General features: G+C 36.6%; 2 protein-coding genes across 3 annotated transcripts; one reads left to right on the top strand and one right to left on the bottom strand.

Moving 5' to 3' along the window:
• Positions 1–430: 430 nt before the first annotated feature.
• Positions 431–8,673, bottom strand: LOC114263418 (Phox (PX) domain-containing protein). Of its 2 annotated transcripts, none has more exons than XM_028203956.2 (6): positions 8,518–8,673; positions 6,517–8,229; positions 4,109–5,104; positions 3,274–3,499; positions 1,832–1,974; positions 431–1,027 (listed from the first exon to the last, which is right to left on the bottom strand). In XM_028203956.2, exons 2-6 carry the CDS (start codon positions 8,227–8,229, stop codon positions 719–721), a joined length of 3,387 nt encoding a protein of 1,128 aa, XP_028059757.2. In that variant the 5' UTR covers positions 8,518–8,673; the 3' UTR covers positions 431–718. The 2 variants fall into 2 exon arrangements, with proteins under 2 accessions (XP_028059757.2, XP_028059756.2); XM_028203955.2 differs by having other exon boundaries at positions 6,517–8,257; positions 8,518–8,667.
• Positions 8,674–13,890: 5,217 nt separating this feature from the next.
• Positions 13,891–17,598, top strand: LOC114263419 (wall-associated receptor kinase galacturonan-binding protein). The gene is made up of 3 exons (XM_028203957.2): positions 13,891–14,804; positions 15,795–15,854; positions 17,222–17,598. The coding sequence occupies exons 1-3, from the start codon at positions 13,988–13,990 to the stop codon at positions 17,266–17,268; spliced, it is 924 nt and encodes a 307-aa protein (XP_028059758.2). The 5' UTR covers positions 13,891–13,987; the 3' UTR covers positions 17,269–17,598.
• Positions 17,599–22,506: the final 4,908 nt, after the last annotated feature.

The following is a 22,506-nucleotide window of genomic DNA, read 5'->3' as shown; positions in this document are numbered from 1 at the left end:
AAAATAATACAAATACAACATCTGTGATTTGTTTAAAATACAAATTATTCTTTGTGATTCTAAAAATTACAAATATTAACTTATTAAAAAAAATTATTTAACAAAATTAAAAAAAATTTAAGATTCATAACTATTTTTTTTTGTACAACAGTAAAATAATTAATTAAAATATGTTTTTGACATAATTAAAAATTGTTATTGACTTATTGAATTATATGCAATTACAAATTTGAAGAAATGATATATAATTTTTATAATCACAAGGGATAATCCGTATTTTAAATAAACCTATCCTTGATTTAATACCATTTAAAAGTTGAGAATTTAAATTGAAATAATTAAAATTTAATTATTAGGATCAAACCTTGATTATTTTTTTTTTATAAAAATTTTCTCAACAAAATAAAAGGCAATGCAGAAAGACCTAAAGTAAAAAAAATACATCACTCTCTTTTCATCTGAAATTGTTTTACAAAGAATACAAACTAGTAATAAAAATTAAAAAAATTAAAAAAAATTAAAAATTAAAAAAAAAAAAAAGGAAAGGAGGAAAGTTGGAACAGATCTCACCACCCTCCAGAGCCCAGTTTATTGGTTTATAATAACAATGGCCAGCTCTGATTATTTGAATGACAACCCAACATCAAACAAATAACTTCCAACGGTCTTGGCTTCCAATCTAAAAATACAAAAATAGTACTCTAAAATCACAAAGTGATCAAAGGGAGGTGCTTGGCAAAGAACCCATTAAGATCACAGTATCGCTGTCCTTGGCCCCCCATGACTTTTCCGGGCTTGCCTTCGAAAAGAGTCTGGAGAAAAATCCCACAGTGGCAGTGGAATCCGATTTCCTCCCAAACAAGTCCAAAGCGCCACTTGTACTGTCGACCCTATGGCTCACATTAGCTGAGCCTCCCTGTTCTCTGTCCTGCTTAAGACGCTCCCCACAAGGACAACTTGTGATCTTCTTGAAGCATAGTTTATGGAAAACTAGCTTACAAGATCTACACCGTTCTATTTCTCCTTCCTGTCAGTTTTTGGTATCGAGTCAGTATCGTGGTTGTTCATCTTACTTTCATTTGAAATTTCTTATGTAACCATAGAAGCATTCATATTGACATTGGAACTTTAGGGATCTGTAATTTAATTTGCAGCACTTGGGAAGCTTTCAGATGCACACAATTACAAGTTAACGTATTCCAGAAAAAACAAGCTTAGCAAAGAAGCACCGACAAGATTTCTCATTTATTTAACAAGGGGAGGTGGTGGTGTCGTCTAAGAAGCAAAGACACGGACACGCTAACACATAAATTTAAAAAATTGTACGACACAATACATTGAGAATACACACAAAGTTTATAGTTTTAGATATTTATTATATGAAATATATAAGGTTAAGCAATTATTATATGTCGTGTATAAATCTTTAACTCAAAGATAATAATTTTAAAAGTATAAAGGAGGAGAATAGATATAAATTTAACCCCCCCCCCCCCCTGAAAAAAAAACCACTGCATTCCAAGTTATTTTAATCAAATTTGTAATGTGGTTCGTGTGTATCAAAGCGACAGGCATGTGTTGTCCAAGTCCATGAAGCGTGTCTGAGTCTAGAAATTTTTTAAGAATAGTTAGGACATGTTTGGACATGTGTCTGAGAAGTGTTTGATAAGTGTCATGTTGTGTTGTGTTTCTGTCTGACACAGTCACACGACAGTCACTTTCTTAGAAGTGTCTATGCTTCTTAGGGTATTGTGATCGGCACATAACTATAATGGGTTGGAAACTGAGCATGAGATCCATGCGCAGATGTAAAATACTAAGACATACTCACCTGGAAAGGGAAAATGAGTGAAGATGGGTCATCACAGGCTTGTCGTGCATTGCAAGGGATGCCCACATCACAGCATATGAGGCATTGCTCTGTGATGTGTTCCAGGATTTTGCTTGAGACAGTATCTACCACCACAGGTAGCGCTGCAAAAATGAAGATTGTAAACACCAAAAACACACACAGATTAGTTATAATATGTGAAGTCAAACATCTAGGGGAACAAATTGTCGGAAAACCATCAAAGATGTCAATAAATGTCTAAATGTAACATGAGATTGAAGAATATTAACACATGAAAAGATAGAACACCGAATTAACTGACAGATGCTATTTTGAGAATAAAATGAGCAAAGTCGTCTATGGCAGCTTTCTGATTACATGTAAAGAATACCAACTTTAATGCACGAGCAAGGAAGCATAATTTATTCCAGTTGAAGTGCCATAAGAACAAAACAAAAGTCCTAAAAAGGGAGTAAACTGACATAGTGAAAAAATTACATGATGGACACAAAATTGAACCAAATTTGACATGCTTTAATCTCACTATCTCCCAAATTTTCTTCTCTAAGTAGTATGCAAAGTATTTAAAACTATTCTAGCATTTATACCAACAATTATACTCTAATACTACACAAGGAATGCCGCATCTTAATTTCAAAATATGTCAGATACATACAGTATTGGATATATATCTGCAAGTATTCAAAGAGTATCGGTATTTGATATGGATACAACTGTATGGTATGTTTGCTTCATAGGTGAGGTGATAAACATACAACACATTTACAAGAGACCCAAAAGATGAACATTCTGACTAGTAACATATAATAAAAAAACTGGAGACCATGAAATCAATTCCTATAATTAATTCCTATCAAACAAATTAAATATAGCAAGATTAACTGCACATCCATTTATTGAAGGTTGAGTAAGCAACGAGGAATATATCTTCAAGTATAGATCTTCAATATAAGCCTTCAACTTCAACAACGTTAGAGGAACACTTAAACCTTTCAAACCTTTCATGAATATGGAATCATTAAAATTTTATTCATGGCACATTAAGATAAATTTATCCTCTAAAATATAGAATTTGGAAGAAAATGGAGCCAATGTCAGCAAATGATGGTACAAAACACAAAACCTAGTATGTCATGAAATTCTCATAAGAAATAATGAGAATATAAAAATGCTAAAAAAAAAAAAAGAAAAAAAAAAAGAGCCCATTTCTGACACTTCCCAAGAGTCAAGATGCTAAAGTTAGCTAATTTTATGGAATGTCGACATGAGTTCTACAGGTGTGAGTATATAGATGCTGCACTGCATACATTGTGAAATTACATTAAAAAGGTATATGTGTAAATGCATGACAGATTGAAACCTCATAATGTGTCTTCTCACCAAAACAAAAGAGAGCAAAGAACTTGTGATTGAAAGCTAACCTGCAAATGCACCTTTTGAAAGATCAATGAGGTCCCTTAGTGCAAAAAAATCATTGCTTTCAAGAAGATATCTCCGAGAGGAAAGTCCTTTGTATATGGACATACGGAATGGGCAATGAACAAAAGGAAGCATGGCTCCTATTTTTCTTCTGACACCCGTAACTTGTACTAGAGCAGGGACTTTGGAGAAGAGAAAAGGATTAACCGCACTGACACAAAGCATGGGCTGCAAAAAGATAATAAAATAGAATAAATTTACCGAGGTGGAAGATAAAATTTAGGCAGGACTTGAAAACCTCACACAACTTCTCAATCCACAATTTAGTGAAAGATAAGGCATCATATAATATGCATGCCTATCTTAGTACATATATAAGCATTTAGAATGTGGCCTCATTGGAGTATGAGCCAAAATATCATTAACTGAATTTATTGCTTATTCTTGGTCTCTAGAATACACTCCCATGCTCAACAGTTGCTGAGCATTATTCATTTAAATCCACATTTTGATTGTAGAAAAGCCACTGAAGCCAGAATTTTTAAAATCACTAAATTAAAAAGATGTTAGCTCCATGAAAATGCAAGCAAGGCTATCAGCATCTTGACCAATCCACTTCACTTTCTTGCCACAATGCTAGTGTCAACTAAAAATTTGCAATTCTGTAAATGATCGTGCAAAGATTGACAATTGGAGACCACGAAATCAATTCCTATAATTAGAATCTTCATTTGAGTTGCCTACTCATGTGATTATTCAGCTTTTTCCGATCAACAAAGAATTACAGAAGAAAACATATTACAGCAGTCCAACAGACATTTACCAATCTTCAGTTACCTGGTCATAAATAGAATCCAGATATGATTTAGCCAATTGGGAAACTGGATACTGAGCAAAATCCCAGTGATGCAAAACTCTTGCCGGCAAGACAGAAGTTTCATTCATATGGCATGAAGAACAAAACAACTGACCGGTGTATTCACAAAGACGAGGTTTGCCCCACCCAAGTGTCTGTACAAAATCCAGTATCTGGGTTTTCCCGTCATCAAAATGTTTGTAGCATCCTGCACAAATATAGTGTTGTGCTTCCAGAATTTGTTTCATGGATTTATTTGGTCGGATTTCAACAATAAGTGATATGGTCTTCCCAAATGTCAATACATTGTCTGTGTCTGTGCTTCTGGCAGAAAAGGGAGACTGAGGGTTGGATTTATTAGATGCAGGAGAACTAGGAAGAAATGTTTGTGGAGACAAGAACCAAATTAGAGCACTTGGAAGGCTGGATGAAAACCTGGAGTGCAGAATGGATCGTAAACACTCTTGAATTAGAGCACTTCTCTCGGCAACAACATCAGGAGAGACATTCCCAAAAATCTTTCTAGATTCCCGTTCGACAGAGGACCAGGTAGAAGGAAGAATCCAGCCTTGCCCAGAAAACGATGTCTTCAACCGACGATAGAGAGTGCAGAAATCACGGTACCGTCGTTCGACCTCCCAATGATCCTTTCCACTCCACACTCTTATTATATAAACAGTGTATTCCTTCACCCCAACTAGCCTTTCACCAAATGAGACATCTCCCTTCTTCTGTTTTGCCCCTACTACTTCGACCCCATCAATTGTCAAAGGGCTTTGGACTACATTGTGAGCATTGTCATCACCAGAAGTAGAGGCAGTTGACCCACCATCTCTTAAAGGCAGAGGCAAGTGGGGTCGATATACCATATCACGCTGGGTGAACCTAGCCCCAGGAGACTCGGTGGAGTCAAGTAAAATTTCTTCCATTTCATGGACAATCTCACAGTAGAATTCATTTAACTCTAGATTCTCTACCTGTTAGATATAATAAAACAACAAATATGAACAAATAGAGATAAGGAATTCCATTAAATACTTGAAAAAAAATAATAATAAAAATAGAATTCTCCATTGAAAAAATGGAGCAGGTTGGCATGTAACCATAGACAGTATTTGATCAGCTATACACTCAACAAATAGGTGAACATTAGTTAACCCCCTAACCCAAAAAAAGATATAAAGAGAAAAAAGAACATGCTTGAATCTCAACCATACATAATAGAATATACTTGCATTCACAAAGATCAAATAAATGCACATCAGTCAAAAAAAGAATTAAGATTTTTTTTTTTTTTACTGTCCTCATAGTGGTACTCTATAGATGACAATGACATGGCTCATGCCACTGGTAACAGTCTTTTGCCAATGACTAGAATGCAGATAAAGTGCTATACCTCATCAGCCATCAAGATATCCTATCTACTCCATTATATTTGTGCAACTATTCCTCCTTTCTAAATATTTTACACTACAGTTGAATTCTCAAAGCATATAAAAACAGTTTTTTCCTTCGTCTTTTCTAATTCTATGCTTTTATAAATATGTATAGTAAGCACCATTGCCTAAAACAGAAAACTAGAGTAGTAGATACTCTCATATTAGATACTATAGCCAGGAATGGTATGAGCACCTGCATTCTGTAGGGGAAAGATTGGGAAGTAGGCTCTGTTGAGGCAATTTTTTGCTATGCTACAAGGTGGGCTGTTTAGGGAGGGGTGGAGGAACATTTGTCAAGAAGGGATCCAGGAATGGCACCACATTTGACTACGATAAAAGTAAAGCACGATTCTTGTCTTTAAATAACTGACACAAATAATATTTCAGAAGTCTCCTTGCACAATTTCTAAGACTGTGGTGCTACACAAAAATGATCAAATATTTCACAAACTGGTAGTTTTTGAACCCCATCAATCAATTTTTTCGTTTGTTGATAAACCTATACAGAATTCAAATTTTTGTCACACATCAAACAGAAGAACTAACATCCACCTATCTAGATGCTAAATGATAAAACATAAACGGCGTTTGAGAGGGATAAAATACAAGTTCTGTTGGGAAAAATTAACTGTCAGAAATTCTGTCCTCCAACAGAAAGAAGAAGAAGAAAATTCTCATATATGTTCAGAAAAACCCAATATCTCATTTTAAATTTTACTTCAAGTTTATGGGAGATGAAAAACTGATTTATGTAAGTACAAATGGTCTACATAGCATGCACTAATGTGGATGTACATGATTATCAAGCAGGAATTGATAATTTTATTTTATTTTTTCAAAGCAGCAGAGCATATTTGCCGCTGATTGAATGCCAAAAAAAAAAAAAAACCTGAAAATGAAAGAAGATACTAAAGTACTGATCTTCGTATGAATGAAAACTGTTACCTCACCTTAATTTCCTTAGGCTGGTCTTCAAAAAGATTGAATGAAGCAGGAGAATCCTTCAGCGGCCTTTTTATATTATTCTCATCCATTGATAGCAATGGACATGGTTCTCTAACGAAATCGACCATTTGCTCTTCAGATTTTTCAGTTGATGCCGAACAAAGTAGGCTAGATTTAATATCAGAAAGAGGGTCCAACTGAACCTTCGATTTCTCAGACTCTTGACTTTCTGAAACTCGACTGTCGCCAACATTGTCAAATTCCTGGGTACTTAGAAGTGGACTCTCCTTCCTCAAATTACCACCCACAAGGTTCAAACCTTTATTTAAAGGTGTCTCTTGCAATGGTGGATCCAACTCTCTTTCTAAGATATCACCACCAGGACATGTTTTAAGATAATCTTCCAATTCATCAAGATCTCCATCTTGATTGATGGTAACAGTATCTTCTGCATCTTTTCCTTTCTCTGACTCACGAAAATCCAGAAAATCAACTGGAGTCGCAGAACCATTTTTAATGCACTTTTCCAATTCATCAGCACCTTGGACTTGATTGCTGGATTCAGAAATATCAACACCAGGGAAACCAGTATCAGCCCGAGAAGAGGAACTTATAAGGTGTCCTTCAAATTCAATATTTGGTTCTCTCTTCTCCAACATTATTGAAGTTATATCAGATTGCCCTGTTTCTTGCACAAAATCATCCCAATCATCTGCACCAAATGCAACAGACGAACTCATAAGCAATGAATTTTCCTTCTTACTTTGTGCTTCCTGATGATATTGTGTGTTCCTCTGATGAACCAATTCAATTTTCTGCTCATCATCTGTACCATAACCGAACATTGAATCTTCACCTTCAGAATGCTCAAATCTTGATGAAGCTTTATCCTCATCCGAGCGCCTTCCACCCTCCCCCACATCAAATTCCACACCAGTACCTGAACATAACTCATCTAAACAACTGTCAACTGGTTCAATAACCCTTGCTGAAGAATGGGTATCACTATTAACCCCCCGACCTAAAACATTTTCATCAACGGCTTCTACATTAGTAATCTGCTGCTCAGACACACTTCCAGCAGAACTTTGCAGCATTGCCAACTCACTGTGGTCTCTCCACCGGACAATTCCACCACCATCATCTTCAGCATAAAGTTCCTCACCCAGCACAGTACTCAAGTCCAAAACCGCGAGTAAGTCCGAATCACTCCCAACCTTTGACAACACTACATCACCAGTATCCACACAATTGAGCTGGTGCTGTGAATTCATCCCATCATCTCTCCCCACAAACTCGCTCCCTAATTCAACATCATTTCTCACCTCTGAACTGTTCTTTCCGTCACCAGATTCAATTCTAGGATCCACTAAACAACCTGATCCACCCGACGACGAAAGTCTCCTCTCTCCCAATTTTCTAGCAAACCCACCTGCCAGACTAAAATTCTCTAAACTACTAAAACTCCTCATAGACCCAAACTCAGAATCAGCACAATCTTGAAATGTTCCTATTGAACTACACAAACTAGGGGTCCCCATCATGGAATTGGCACTACAGTACCGCTCAAGCTCCGATTCCCCACACGAAGAGTACTGCGAATTAACAGGCGATTCATCGTCCGATTTCGGAGATTGCCAGGGCTGAAGCTCATCGAGTGGATCCGGAGAGGCGACTTCGGGAGATGTCTCTCCGCGAGTCCTCTCTCCATTCATCATCTGTTGTTGCTCAGTAAAAATTTCGATTCTTTAAGACCCAAATTTACACCAAAAAAACAAAAAACTTCAAAAATCAACAGTCGAAACTCCAATTGATTATACAAACAAACACTTGATAATAAATACTAGATCGTGTAGATGAATTTACAACAATAATCTAATTGATTGGAACTGATGATAAAGGGTTTGATTTGAGAAATAGGGTTTTGGGTTATTGAAAATTGATGCGAAATCGAAGATAAAATTGAAATTGAAGAAGGGTCATAGAGAGAGAAAGAGAGAGCTGACCTTTGTGAGATTGTTGTTACAATGAAATTAGAAACCCAATTATGAAGCAGGAAGACCGAGAGAGGATGAGATTATGAGATAGATAACGCCTCTTCGACATAATCGCATGTTACGTGATCAATTGATCCATCACATTTTTCTCACTCTCTTATTCCTAATTGTCACTATGTTAATGGAGAAATATTGGAAATTAAGAAAAATATTTTTAAATTAATGAAAAATTTTGTAACATTAAAAAATAAATGTATAAATTTTTCTATGAATGTGATAATATTTGTTAAAATTACCACTAATATGTTATTTCCCCTATTTTAATTAACATGATATTATTATTATTTTTGGATAATATTAGTATGATAAAATGTTAATTGGTTAATATAGAGAAATTAGGCCTCGTTTGGGAAGTTATAATTTTAGTCTAATCCTTACTAAAAAAAACTAAAAAGTTAAAGATTTATTTTTATTCACTTTATTTTTGACATATCTTGCCGTGAAAAATTAAAAATTCATCCCAAACATATTCAGTGTGTTTGGTTTCAGTTTTTTGAATTCAATTTTTTTAAAATTGAGTTTTTTTATTTTTCATATTTTGTTGTTTTTATTGAATATTTTTAAATTTTTAAGCAATTTTTTAATATTTTTTTAGATACACCTTATTTAAATGTATTTAAATAGTAAAATATTTGTAAAAAAATATTTTAAAAAATTAATAAATATATAAAAATACGAAAAATATATTGAATTTTCATATTTTTTATATTTTTATATTTTTGGAATTTAGTGAATTTTTTAAAGATTTTTTTCATAAATATTATACTTTTTAAGTGTATTTATATTAGGTGTGTTTAAAAATTAAAAAAAAAATCTTAAATTATTAAAAAAATTCAATGAAAACACAAAAAAAATGAAAAAAAAAGAGAGTAAAATTTTCTGAAAGTGTTTTCTAAAAACAAAAACCAAACAAGCTTATTGATTTTTTCATCTCATGTTTTAGCCTAAAAAAATTAAAAAAAAAAAAAATCACTAAAAAAACCTATTCACAAATGAAGTCTTACTATGGGTTTACTTGGGATGTAGGTTGACTTTTTAGCTATTTTAACCTAGGACTAAAAAACCTTGTTTGGGATAGTTTTTTTGACTTTTTTGACTTTTGTGAAAGAAAAAAAAAATGAAATGATGGCCTGTTTGGTAACGTTTACGTTTTCAGTTTATATTTATAAAAATTTTATAAATTAGTTTTTGTTTATTTCTAGAAAAACATAAACTACAAACGCGTTTGGTTTAGATGAAATGTTTAAAAAAAATTAAAAATATAAAAAAAAAAGTGAGAAATGGCAAGTGGTGGCGGGTGGTGGTTGATGACAAGTGGTAGCGGTGGAAGACGGTGGTTGTAGCGGAAGACGATGGTGGAAAATGGTGGGTGGTGGTGGCGGAAGACGGTGGTGGAAAATGGTGGCAAGTGGTGGGTGATAGTGGTAGAAGACGGTGGTGGAAAGTGGTGGCAAGTGGCAGGTGAGTGGGTGGTGGTGGTAGTGGAAGACGGTGGTGGAAAGTGGTGGCAAATGGCGGGTGGTGGCGGCGGAAGACGGTGGTGGAAAGCGGTGACGTGAGTGGTAGTGGTGGAAGACGGTGGTAGAAAGTGGTGGCAAGTGACGGGTGGTGGTGGCGGAAGATGGTGGTGGAAAGCGGTGACGGGTGGGTGGATAGTGGTGGCAGGTGGGTGGTGCATGGCGGGTGGTGGTGGCGGTGGGTGGGTGATGGTGGCAGGTGGTGGGTGGTAGTAGTGGTGGCGGTGGCGGGCGGGTGGTGGTGGCGGTGGTGGGTGATGGTGGTGGTGGTGGTGGATGGTGGGTGGCGGGTGGGTGATGGCAAGTAGGTGGCGGCTGGTGGTGGCGGGCAGATAGATGGTAGTGGAGGGTGGGTGGTGGTGGTAGCGGCGGCGGCGGATGGGTGGCAGGTGGGTGGTGGTGGCTGGTGGCTGGTAATGGCGGGTGGTGGATAGTGGTGGCAGGTGGGTGGTGGTGGATAGTGGTGGCAGGTGGATAGTAGTGGGTGGTGGCGGGTGGTGGGTGGTGGGTGGTGGCCGGTGGGTGGCAGACGGGTGGTGGTGGCGGTGGCGGTGGCGGGTGGTGGTGGCAGGTAGGTGGTGGTGGCAGGTAGTGGTGGGAGGTGGGTGGTGGTGGCGGAAGACGGTGGTGGAAAATGGTGACGGATGGTGGCTAGTGTAGGGTGGTAAAAAAAAAAAACTCAAAACTCAAAACGGAAACACATTATTTGAGTTTATATTTTTTAGGCAAATTTATAAACTGAGACCACTGATTTATAAATCAAAAATTTACCAAACAAGTTTTTATTTGAGTTTTTTAAATTTTTGTAAATATAAACTGAAAACTGAAAACGTAAATGTTACCAAACGGCACCTTATAATTTAGATGTGATATTTTATCTTCTTAAATTAAAAAGTCTATTTTATTTTTTTGTGACTACAATAACCAAAAAACTAAAAAAATTGACATGACAACCGAAGACTATAACACATTGGTGTCATTTTACTGATTCAAGCTTTGAGATCAAATATCACCTGATGACTACTTAAAATTATGGTCCAAGTCATAATATGAGGTATAGCATCTAAAGATCAATTTAAAATTTTCTTTTATAAATACACATTTATAAGATAGTAGTGATGGTAACAATAATGACAATAGTGATTATAAGGTAATGATAAAAGTGATAGTGGTCGGTGATGGTGAGATATTGGTGGCATGCCGGTACAATGTTAAGGCCATTGAGGTTGTCACTTCGGCCTTATGCCAAAGTGATAGTGATATGCTTTCTAAACCCCATGGTGAATTTTGTTGGTTTGGGCCCTATGTGGAGCGTTGGAGGCAATCTGTTTTCCTTTCTCCTTAGTGTAAGCTAGTATAGATTCTAATGAGTAACAAAATAAAATATTATTGCTTAAGGTCCCATTTTTAAAAAGTTCTCAAAATTTTAAGTTATTTGTCTAACGGTAAATTACATTGACACCTCTTGAGATTTGGTCTAATTACAATCCATCTCTTGACGTTTTAGAAATTACATTCCCACTCTTATGGTTAATAGTCTCATTTTACAAACTCCCCTGCTTATATAAAAAAAATAACAACTCTTAGTAGAAAAATAGAAGAAATTACATTAAAAAAAAAGTAAAGGAAAGGGAAAATAAAAGAGAAAGTAAAGCAAAGCAAAAAAAAAAGAGAGTGCATGAGTTTAATATCTTCATTCAGTCTAAATAATTTCAATGACAAGAGGGTTAGTGTAATTTCTCAAACGTCAGAGAGTAATATGTATTAAACCTAAATCTCAAGAGGTGTAAGTGTAATTTACCCTTTGTCTAAATATTTAAGAGAGTGGGGTCTAAATATTTTTTTTTTGGGGGGGGGGGGGGCGGCATTTGTTTAAATTCAATATCTACAAAATTAACAAAAACAAGTTGTCAAAAATTTGTCCAAGGCCCAGAAAAAAATGCATTGCCCAAGGGCCTCAATAATAAAATCTGATAAAAAAATATCTTGTTCTAGTGTCCATGATTGTAAAGGCTTGAAGGAAGCTCAAAAGCCCAACAAAAACTAAATTTGTTTAACCCAAATATTCAATTTTTTTTTAAGAAAAACAAAACTTTCATTGTTCAAAAATTCTATTTTTAATTACAATGATAGAAAGAAAGAAAAAAAAATTACATTCCAGAGTTGTAATGTTAAAATATACATGTTAATTAAGATTTCATCTTAAACCTCATTGAAGGTTGGACTATCACAAAAGTGAGCTGACACTGATAGTGGAAGGATGGGGTGATGATAGTGATAATGGAGGTGAATGGGATATTGATGACATGATGATGGTTATTATGTAGTGATACAGTGAGATAGTAGTGGTGGTGCAAAAGGAAGTGATTTGCTTGTTAGGTCAAAAAAATGTGTTTTTGGCCTTTTGAAAAATGGAAAAGCAGTCTAGGATAGTGTTTTTTCAGTTTTTTCGAGTCCAAGGTAGTTGATTGGAGTATAAAACCCCTACATCTTAAAACAAGTTTTGGGATATCTTGTCTATCCTGTGAATTGATAGGATCAAAGTTTGGTTTTTAATATGTATTGAAATAAAAAAATAATTTATTATGGACCAATCAACATTTCCATCCAATGAAGTGAATACACAAAAATAAGAGAGAAAGAGAGTTAAAGAAGATAATAAGTCTGGTTGGAACATTTTTTAAGTTGAAAATTAATAATTAGATAGTAGAAATTAAAAGCATTATTTTTCTAATTTTTAAATAATTAAGTAGAAGTTGCACTAAATACTCTTTACAAGCTGAACTTATTCGAATTCAAGCTTAACTCGTTTATTTATCGAGTTTTAAAATTTAACTAAAATTTATTTATTTAGTTAACAAACCGAGCCCTTAACAAATTAAGTTTGCAAACAATTCGATCAATTTGTAGTCTTATTATTAGCCTAATTGAATAATTTGCAAGGCATGTTACTTCAACAAAAAGCAAGCCAACAGCATCATATCCTGCTATAATAGTTTAATGGTCTCCAATGCCAAAAAAGCAAACTAAAGCTATCATATGAGTTCCAAAAGTCACCCAAATCTTCTTCAAAACAAATAATTGCCTCCTCCCTAAAAAATAATAAAATAATTTAAAAAAAAGAAGAAGGAAAACCCATAAACAATTCAACCAGATTCCCCCACACATGTCAATAAAGTTATTCCAAATTTTTTATAAAAAAAATACTCAAATATTTAAAATTTAAATTTATGATATACATTTAAAGTTGATGAGTGTGAGCAATATTAAAAATAAAATTGATTCATGTACATATTTCAAATTTTAAACACTTTATAAATGAAAGTGATATATACAAATTGATTTCTTATCTAATTCTCTCACTATTGAACATAAAATCATAAGTTTCCCGTATATTTATTAATATGAGCTCCTCTACGTTTATATCTAGTGGTATGAAATTTTGATGATAAATCCATTATGTATAGTGTAAATATTTTATAGAAGAAGAAAATTCCAAAAAACTAAAACGTCCAAAATTTAAATTTTTATGTACAAAATTTGAAGTCATTTAACTTTTTTTCTTTTTTTTAGTTTATTGTTTTCTTGGTTTTTTTTTTTTTTTTTAATATAAGGCCGAGGGATTGATTGTATGAGTACGAGTAGCAGTAGTAGGGATAGTTGTAATTTTCAGATCTCATGATGTATGTCATCTTCTTATATCTTTAATTTTATATTTTTAATGAAATTTTTACTTTACTGATAAATAAAAAAAAATGTAAATGTAAACTTGGTATATTTCTAAATATTTTTTCTCAAACAGTTTTCTCAACATCCAAGCAAAGCATCATTTACTTCCTCACTATGCACACACACTCCATCTTCTTCCCAGCCACATTCCCTTTCCTCCCTCTGTCACAACCATGGCTCATCTCCTCTTCACCACCACTCTCTTCATTGCCTCACTTCCCCTACTAGCTCACACCTACCCCAACCATGTCAAAGCCTGCAGATCCTACTGTGGCAACATAACCCTAGATTACCCTTTTGCCCTCCAACCCGGGTGCGGCCACCCGGGTTTTCGAGACCTCTTGTTCTGCATCAATGATGTTCTCATGTTCCACATACCCTCAGGATCATACAGGGTCCTAAACATAGACTATGCTTACCAATCCCTCACATTACATGACCCCTACATGTCGACTTGTGAGTCGATCGTGCTGGGTGGCCGGGGCAATGGCTTTGCAGTTGAGCATTGGCGGGCCTCATATCTGACGCCCGCCAGCGACAACGTGTTCATGCTAATAGGCTGCTCAGCGGAGTCCCCACTTTTTCAAGGGTTCCCCGGGAAGCACTTGCCGTGCCAGAACGTTTCGGGCTTGGGGTGTGAGGAGTACTTGGGCTGTCCGGCGTGGGATGTGATTGGGCCAAAGCGGGTGGGCACGGTGTATGGTTCAGGCCCGCCCGAGTGCTGTGCTGTTGGGTTTGATGCAATTAGGGCTGTGAACTTGACTAGGCTGGAGTGCCAGGGGTACAGTAGTGCATACAATGTTGCACCGGTTCGGATTGGTGGGCCGGATGGGTGGTCCTATGGGATTCGGGTCAGGTACTCTTTGCAAGGGAAGGAGGCCTTTTGTAGGGCATGTGAGGCAACTGGTGGGTCTTGTGGTTATGCCATTGATGGTGTCAACGAGGTGTGCATTTGTGGGAGCTGGAATTCTACATCAAATTGTGATTCAGGTTAGTTAAAATGATTTCTTTTCTAATTGTGAAGTTTTTAATTTTCTCTCAAAAAATTATTTTGTCACCAATGACAACACTACAAATCAATCTCAACCCAACATTCGTGTAGAACCCAAGCAAGGCCGAAATTGCTTTGTGGCATTGTCATTAATGACAGTAAATAATTACTTTATGTAAATCAATTAACAATAATACTATAGTGATTAAATTTTCAATACCATTTAAAATATGACAAATGTGTATCATTGCATTGATAGCATTAGAGCATCTCCAACCCACTAGGCATATGATATTTGTTAGTCAAAATGCCTAATGTGACTCACTTTTTTTAACTCCAATGCACTAGGCATATGATTAGGCATTTTGGCTCATCTCAAATTCACTAGCTACATGTAGCTAGCCTTCAAGACTAGGCAAAATGTATTTAATCATTAAGATTATTTCCCTCCATCTTTGTTGCTGACATGGCATTCTATGAAGTTAATAATATTTGGATGAATAGCTAAAATAAAGAGCATGGTTGGAGTAGAAACATGAAAAAATTGACAAGCAAAATAAAAGATATACTTTATAGTAATATTTAGATAGGTAAAATGCCTACTACCATTAGAGATGCTCTTACATAGGAAAAATTATATTTTTATAGTTTTTATATTTTTTTTAATAAAATATCAATCAGAATGACATGACAAAGGTCTTTTTTTTTAAATTAAAAAGCAACTTGATAAAAGAACTCCACTATATTCATCAATAGCAGTTTTTGATGGGATTTTGATTTTCAAGTGATAGACTCACCAACTCATTCCATTTTATTTAAGTTTTTTATATACAAAAAACTTAGTCACTAGAACATTATTAGTTAGTAAATAGAATTTTTCAAGATAATTTACTTTCCATTATTTTTTTTTTTTTATTTCTGAAAATACAACTTGTTGATTGAATTTGTTATAGAGTGCTTAATTATAAACGCTTTGAATAACTTTGTAGAAGCTGCAATGCACTCATCATCTTGTCGACCAACATGGCATCTAGTGGACACAATAGCAGGTACCTTCAACATCCACTCTATTATTATTATTATTATTATTATATGACTAATAAACTAATTCTATAAACAGAGATATTTATTTATGTGACAAAAAATTTAATAATTTGGGTTTTAATACTGTCCCAAAAATTCCATAAAAATATTTAACTAAACAATACTTTTTAGTGTCTAGTCCCATTTTGAATTGGAGAATCCAATTTCTATACTTGTGGGCCTATTTCGGATTTGTCTGGATAATGTGAACCATTCGATTTATAAAATTCATTATTCATATAAAAAATCAAATTGATTGAATATCGAGAACTAAATAGGAAAATTTACCCATAAGTCCTAGTTTTTGAAACGTTGAACCATTTAGTCCTAAAAGTTTTCTTATGCTCCATTTAGTCCCATTTTTACATCAACATGATGTGAATGATGTAAATGATCTGATGTTTCATTCTATAATTTCAAAATTTATTGAAATCTGATGAACATTAGATGTTTTTCATCTTATATTTTCAAACATTATTGAAATTTGATGAACATTAGATGTTTGAAATCCAATGTTTGTAACATGACTCTGATGTTATTAACATTGTAATGGGACCTTTCAGTCTATAAGAAAACTTTTAGGACTAAACAGTGCATAAGTTATTAATTTGGGATTTATTGGTACATCCCCCAACTAAATAATTGGTTTCTATTTGTATTAAAAAAATAGTCATTCTATTTTTAAAAACATATCTATTTTATTAAAGAGAAATGTGATTCAATGAGATAGTTTCCGATATCTTATCAATTTGGCTTTTTTTTTTTTTTTTTTTTTTTTTTTTTTTTTTTTTTGTGGCATCGATGATCCTTACAAGAAGCCTTATATTTGAATAATTCGAAACAATAAAATGAATCCAAAATGGGTTCACAACTGTAGAATTAGACTCACCTGTCCCAAAATGGAGCTGCAAGCAAGCTGAGTTCTTTTCAATAGATTAGAGAGAAAAGTGATAGTCAAACCATTCAATTTATGGAAGAATTTGAGAAGGAAATTGGTTCCCTCTAAGAATTGTTCCCAAAAAAAAAAAAAAAATACATCCTAAGGTTGTGTCTAAAATTAAGACTTGGGTAAGAATTTGTTGAGGAAAAAGAAAATGAGAGAAAAATTATAATTTATCTGTGACAATGTTTGAATTTTTATTTATTTATTATTATTATCAGAGCACAACTCCAATTATTAACATTCAATTATGAAAAAAAAAAAAAAATGTGGAGTCTACTGCTAAGGTCCACAACTTCTCCCGAAATTGGATGTTAAATCATTTTGTCTTTTGATTATTTTTATTTTTATAATTTTCCTTTACTAACACCTTTAAATTAAACAATTTTGTAGGGTTCTTGATCTGTATGATTGTCTGGATGACATCCAGTCAAAGTTGAAGGCATCCCACACAGCTGTAATGATCATGTTTTGAAATCCTCAAAAGGGAAAAAAAAAATATTTAAAATCTAAGCTTTGGCCAAACAATGGAAGGGAAAAGAGTTCATGAGAATGCCTAGAAGTAAACAAGATATTGCATATGCTTGAGCCAACAAAAAATTCAATAAGCAAGTAATGGTTATATATGGACTCTCACCTTTATTATCCTTTGTTTCTAAAAATTTTAGTCCATATGAGTTCCTTGCTTTTGAGAATAATCATGTATTTTTATTTTTTTGTAATTATATATTGTGATTGGGTATTGCATTAAGTTACCACACTTTCTTTTATACTGTATTTGGCTCCATGTGGTGTGTGGTAACTGAACGTGTATTGAAACAATAGTTTGAGAGAGAGAGAGAGAATGATTAACTCTTATATTGATCTGTGTTGTGTCTCATTTACAAAGAGAAATGCACTCTCTTTATAGAGAGGAGAGGACGCATCGGATGTCAAAGTGAGGCACCGAAACTAGAAAGGAAAAGTAAAAGAATAGCATACTTTATATTAGTTTACATAAACTAATGCTAACATGCTAACAGCTATACAATACACTAACACTTTATATTACTTTACATAAACTAATGCTAACAGCTACATAATACACTAACATCCCCCCGCAAACTCAAGGAGGGAAAGCATCAACCAAGTTGAGTTTGGAAACAAGATCACTGAAGCGCCCAGAAGAATGAGCTTTGGGGAAAATATCAGTAGGCTGATCGGCAGAAGCAATAGGAAGAAGATGAACAGTACCACAGGTAACATGCTGGCGAATGATATGACAATCAATCTCAATATGTTTGGTGCGGTCATGAAAAACATTATTGAGAGCAATCTGAATGGCACTCTGATTGTCACAATAGAGAGAGGTAGGACCAGAAGAAGAAACACCCATATCAGCAAGGAGCCAGCGAAGCCAAAGAAGTTCCTGAGTAGTGTCAGCAAGAGTCCGGTATTCAGCTTCGGTACTAGAGCGAGCAGTGAGGGATTGTTTTTTGCTACGCCAAGTAAGAAGAGAATCCCCTAAGAAGAAACAGAATCCCGTGGTAGAGCGTCGATCCGTAGGATCCCCAGCCCAATCAGCATCAGAAAAGGCACATAGTTCAAGACAGGAGGAAGCAGAGTAGTGAAGACCATGGAACAGAATGCCTTTGAGGTAGCGAAGGATGCGGAGTAGAGCAGTATAGTGAGGAGTGCGAGGAGCCGACATGTATTGACTGACAATGTGAACAGCATAGGCAATGTCAGGACGAGTCACTGTGAGATAGACAAGACTTCCGACGAGCTGGCGATAAAGAGTAGCATCAGAGAGGGGATCCCCATCGAGAGGAGTGAGACGAATCCGAGGATCAACTGGAGTAGAGGTAGTTTTGCAATCAGTAAGACCAGCACGAGCCAGAAGATCGGATGCATATTTGGCCTGGGACAAATAGGAAACAGTAAAATCATGAGAGACTTCAAGGCCTAAGGAGTAGTTAAGAGTACCAAGGTCCTTCATCTCAAACTGTCGGTGGAGAAAACGTTTGAGGTGGAAAATACCAACTGCATCATTACCAGTGATAATCATATCATTCACATACAGAAGGAGAAGAGTGGTACTATGAGTAGTAGTCCGTATAAAAAGAGCAGAGTCATAGGAGCTAGAGGTGAACCTGAAGTCATGAATGGTATAACTGAACTTAGCAAACCAGGCATGGGGTGCTTGCTTGAGGCCATAGAGGGCACGTTGTAGTTTGCAAACCTTATAAGGGAGAAAAGTGGACCCAGGGGGAGGTTGCATGTAGACCTCCTCAAGAAGATTACCATTGAGGAAAACATTTTTGACATCCATCTGAAAGAGTTCCCAGTGGCGAGCAGCAGCAACAACAAGTAAACTGCGAACAAAGGTAAGCCAAGGAATAGGGGAGAATGTTTCCTCATAATCAATACCATATTCCTGGTTGAAACCCTTGGCAACAAGACGAGCCTTGTAGCGTTCAATAGAGCCATCAGAATGAGTCTTGATTTTGTAAACCCGTTTGCAGCCAATCGCAGTCTTGCCAGGAGGAAGATCAACAAGATCCCAAGTATGAGTTTTGTCCAAGGCCTGGAGTTCATCAGTCATAGCTTACTGCCAAAGAGGATTAGTATAAGCCTCACGATAAGAGGTAGGTTCATAAGTAGAAAGGCAGCAGATCCAACAATATAATCACGAAGATGGATAGGAGGTTGAGTTACCCAGCGTGGTCGACCCGTAGGAGGATTGGTGGGAAGAAGAACCGGTGGAGAAGAAGATGGGGCAATGAGAGGTGGACCTTTAGGAAGAGCAGGCTGAATGGGATCAAGAGTGAACAAGGGTGTCTCGATGAAGGAGGAACCTATATCAAAAGCATCAAAGGAGAGATCTATGGAAGGATTAGTAAACAGTACATTAGTGGCAAGGGCGGGTAAGTGAAAGGAGGATAGGGAGAAAAACATTTTGTGCTCCCAGAAAACGACATGTTGGGAGATACGAAGACGTTTAGAGATAGGATCCCAACAGCGAAAGCCTTTATGTTCAATTCCATACCCAAGAAAGCAACAAAGACGAGAACGAGGTTCAAGCTTGGTGTGTTCATGGGATTGAAGCAGAACAAAGCAGGCAGAGCCAAAGACCTGAAGATTGGTGTATAGAGGGGGAGTGCCATGCAGACGTTCAAAGGGAGTTTGATTGTGGATGAGAGGGGTAGGAGCACAATTGATAGTGTAGACAGCAATGAGAGTAGCTTCCCCCCAAAAGTTTTCAGGACAGGAAGAAGAGAGAAGGAGAGCACGAGTAGTGTCAAGAATATGCCTCTGTTTCCGTTCAGCACGGCCATTTTGTTGAGACGTGCCAGCACAGGAACGATGAGGCAGTGTACCATGACTCTGAAGAAAAGAAAGAAAATCCGAATCCCGATATTCCATAGCATTGTCAGAGCGAAAAATTTTGATGGTTTTGGAAAATTGGGTGTGGACCATTTGGGCAAAGCTATAATAAAGGTGTTTAAGTTCAGACCAAGTTTTTATGAGAAAAAGCCAAGTAAACCGGGAAAAATCATTAATAAAAACAACAAAATAACGAGATCCCCCCATAGTAGTTGTAGGGGAGGGTCCCCAAATATCCGAATGTATAAGATTAAAAGGTGCATGGGAAACATAAGTACTTTTATTGAATGATAAAGTAGGTTGTTTGGCAAGCTGACAGGGTATACAATCGAAATTATCTGGAATTACATGACCCAATTGTCCACTAGAAACCAAAGACTTTAAGCAATTAACAGAAATATGCCCTAAGCAACAATGCCAAAGATAAAAATGAGATAATGAGGAAGCAGATGCAGGAGCATCGATCTGAGGAGAGTCAGGAACATGAAGGTAGATGAGTTCATAGAGACGTCCATGTTTATAGCCGATCCCAATAGTCTGTCCCGTCTGAGGGTCCTGCACCAAACAATCAGTAGCAGAAAATGTGACAGTTAGACCAAGTTCACATAATTGACCAATAGAAATAAGGTTTAATGTGAGAGTAGGAATATGATAAACTTGAGATAAAGATAAAGAAGATGTGGAAACAGTAGCAGTATGAATTGAGGGAATATGAGAAGATGAAGAGATGGAAGAAAATATAGTAGAACTGGAGGTCATATGATTACAACAGGCAGAGTCAAAATACCAAGAAGAGTTACCTGGGATCACAGACAAAGCAGTAGGAGAAGGTGTACCAGAAGAGGAGAGAAGGTGTTTGAACATGGTCTCTACATCCGTTTGAGAAAAGAGAAGGGTAGACGGAGCAGGTGACTCAGAGAAACCCTCAGAGGCAGTAGCAGCAGTGTGATGAGATTGATTCCTGAAAGCAGTAGTAGTGTGATGAGACTGATTCCCGGAATGATGAAAGCTCCCCCGGGAAGAACCACCGTGAGAGGAGTGGCTATTGGAGGATGAACAGGAGGAATTGTGAAAACAATCTTGTTGCAGATGACCAGGACCAAGTTTGTTGTAGTATCGGCAAGATCTGACAGGGCAATTGACCAGGAGATGTATTGAAGGAAGGCCCCGATTCTGACAATAGAGGCAGGCAGTGGTCCGTTGGGTAAATGATGGCCGGTACGAAGGACTGGCAAGAACAGAGTCCACATGATAAGTTTGGAGAGTACCGAGACGAGTCTCCTCTAATAGCAGCTCAGAAATAGCTTGTTCAAGAGTGGACAATGGATGGCGATGAAGAAGAGAGGCACGTACGGGCTCAAAAGAGGAAGTAAGAGCCATGAGAAAGTGCACCAACCTCTGCTGATTACGATGGATAATAAATAAAACAACATCTTCTTGGTGAGGCCAAGTCGGTTCGGAAAGAGCAAGCTGGTCCCAAACAGAGTACATTTGAGAAAGGAAGTCATTGATGGACTGACCGGATTCTTGGCGCATCCGGTGAAGTTGGCTCTGAAGTTGATATTGATGAGCAAGACCAATAGTCTGGTATCGTTCTTTCAAAAAATCCCAAATGTCTTTTGCAGGAGTAATTACAGAGTCAAGCTGAAAGCAACCAAACTGAAGACTTATAGAGGTAACAGAGGTATTTCGAAACCAGGTAATGATTTGGTAATTCTTACTGTCCCATTCCTCAAGTCGGTCTTGATATGTAGCAGCAGCAGTATTATCAGTAGTTTCATTAGTGTCTTTCACCGGTTGGGTCACATCCCCGGTGATAATTCGCCAGAGCTTCTTTCCTTTGAGGAAGGAAGACATGGCTTGGGCCCACAGAACATAGTTGGAACCATTCAAAATAACAGAAATGGGATGGGAGGCATCATGACGATCCATAATAATAGTTGAGTAGGGCTAAATCGATAGGAATAGACTTGTAGGAGCAAAATTAGGTAAAATAGAGTGTACCAGTGAGTCTGGAAGGTCAAAAATAGTTAGGAAAAGTGTGTTGTGCAGAGATGATGTCAGCAGGATATAAAATGATGTTAGCAGCGCACGTTAGCAGAACGGCGCACACGCGGCTCACGGTAGCAAGCTGGTGCACGCTGGTGTATGATAACGGAACGGCGCAGGTGCGGCTTACGATAGACAGATGGCGCACACGGGTGCATGATAGCGGAACGACGCAAGCACTGCTCACGGTAAACAGATAGCGCACGCGGGTGCACGGTAACAGGCGTGACGCATGAAAGCACAGAGCTATAGGCGCGTGAAGG

Source organism: Camellia sinensis, chromosome 4 (genome assembly GCF_055761805.1).
Source record: "Camellia sinensis isolate YWXY chromosome 4, ASM5576180v1, whole genome shotgun sequence".
In the NCBI taxonomy this organism is placed as follows: domain Eukaryota; kingdom Viridiplantae; phylum Streptophyta; class Magnoliopsida; order Ericales; family Theaceae; genus Camellia; species Camellia sinensis.
Note: the sequence above shows the minus strand (reverse complement) of the source record. Positions and strands in the feature narration are given on the sequence as shown.

Coding starts and splice junctions, on each gene's coding strand:
- LOC114263418 (XM_028203956.2), bottom strand. CDS start 8,229: ATGATGAATGGAGAGAGGACTCGCGGAGAGACATCTCCCGAAGTCGCC. Junction 1,975..3,273: donor TTCAAAAGGTGCATTTGCAG/GTTAGCTTTCAA, acceptor TCATTTTTGCAG/CGCTACCTGTGGTGGTAGAT. Junction 1,028..1,831: donor CACTCATTTTCCCTTTCCAG/GTGAGTATGTCT, acceptor AAAAACTGACAG/GAAGGAGAAATAGAACGGTG.
- LOC114263419 (XM_028203957.2), top strand. CDS start 13,988: ATGGCTCATCTCCTCTTCACCACCACTCTCTTCATTGCCTCACTTCCC. Junction 14,805..15,794: donor TACATCAAATTGTGATTCAG/GTTAGTTAAAAT, acceptor ATAACTTTGTAG/AAGCTGCAATGCACTCATCA. Junction 15,855..17,221: donor TCTAGTGGACACAATAGCAG/GTACCTTCAACA, acceptor ACAATTTTGTAG/GGTTCTTGATCTGTATGATT.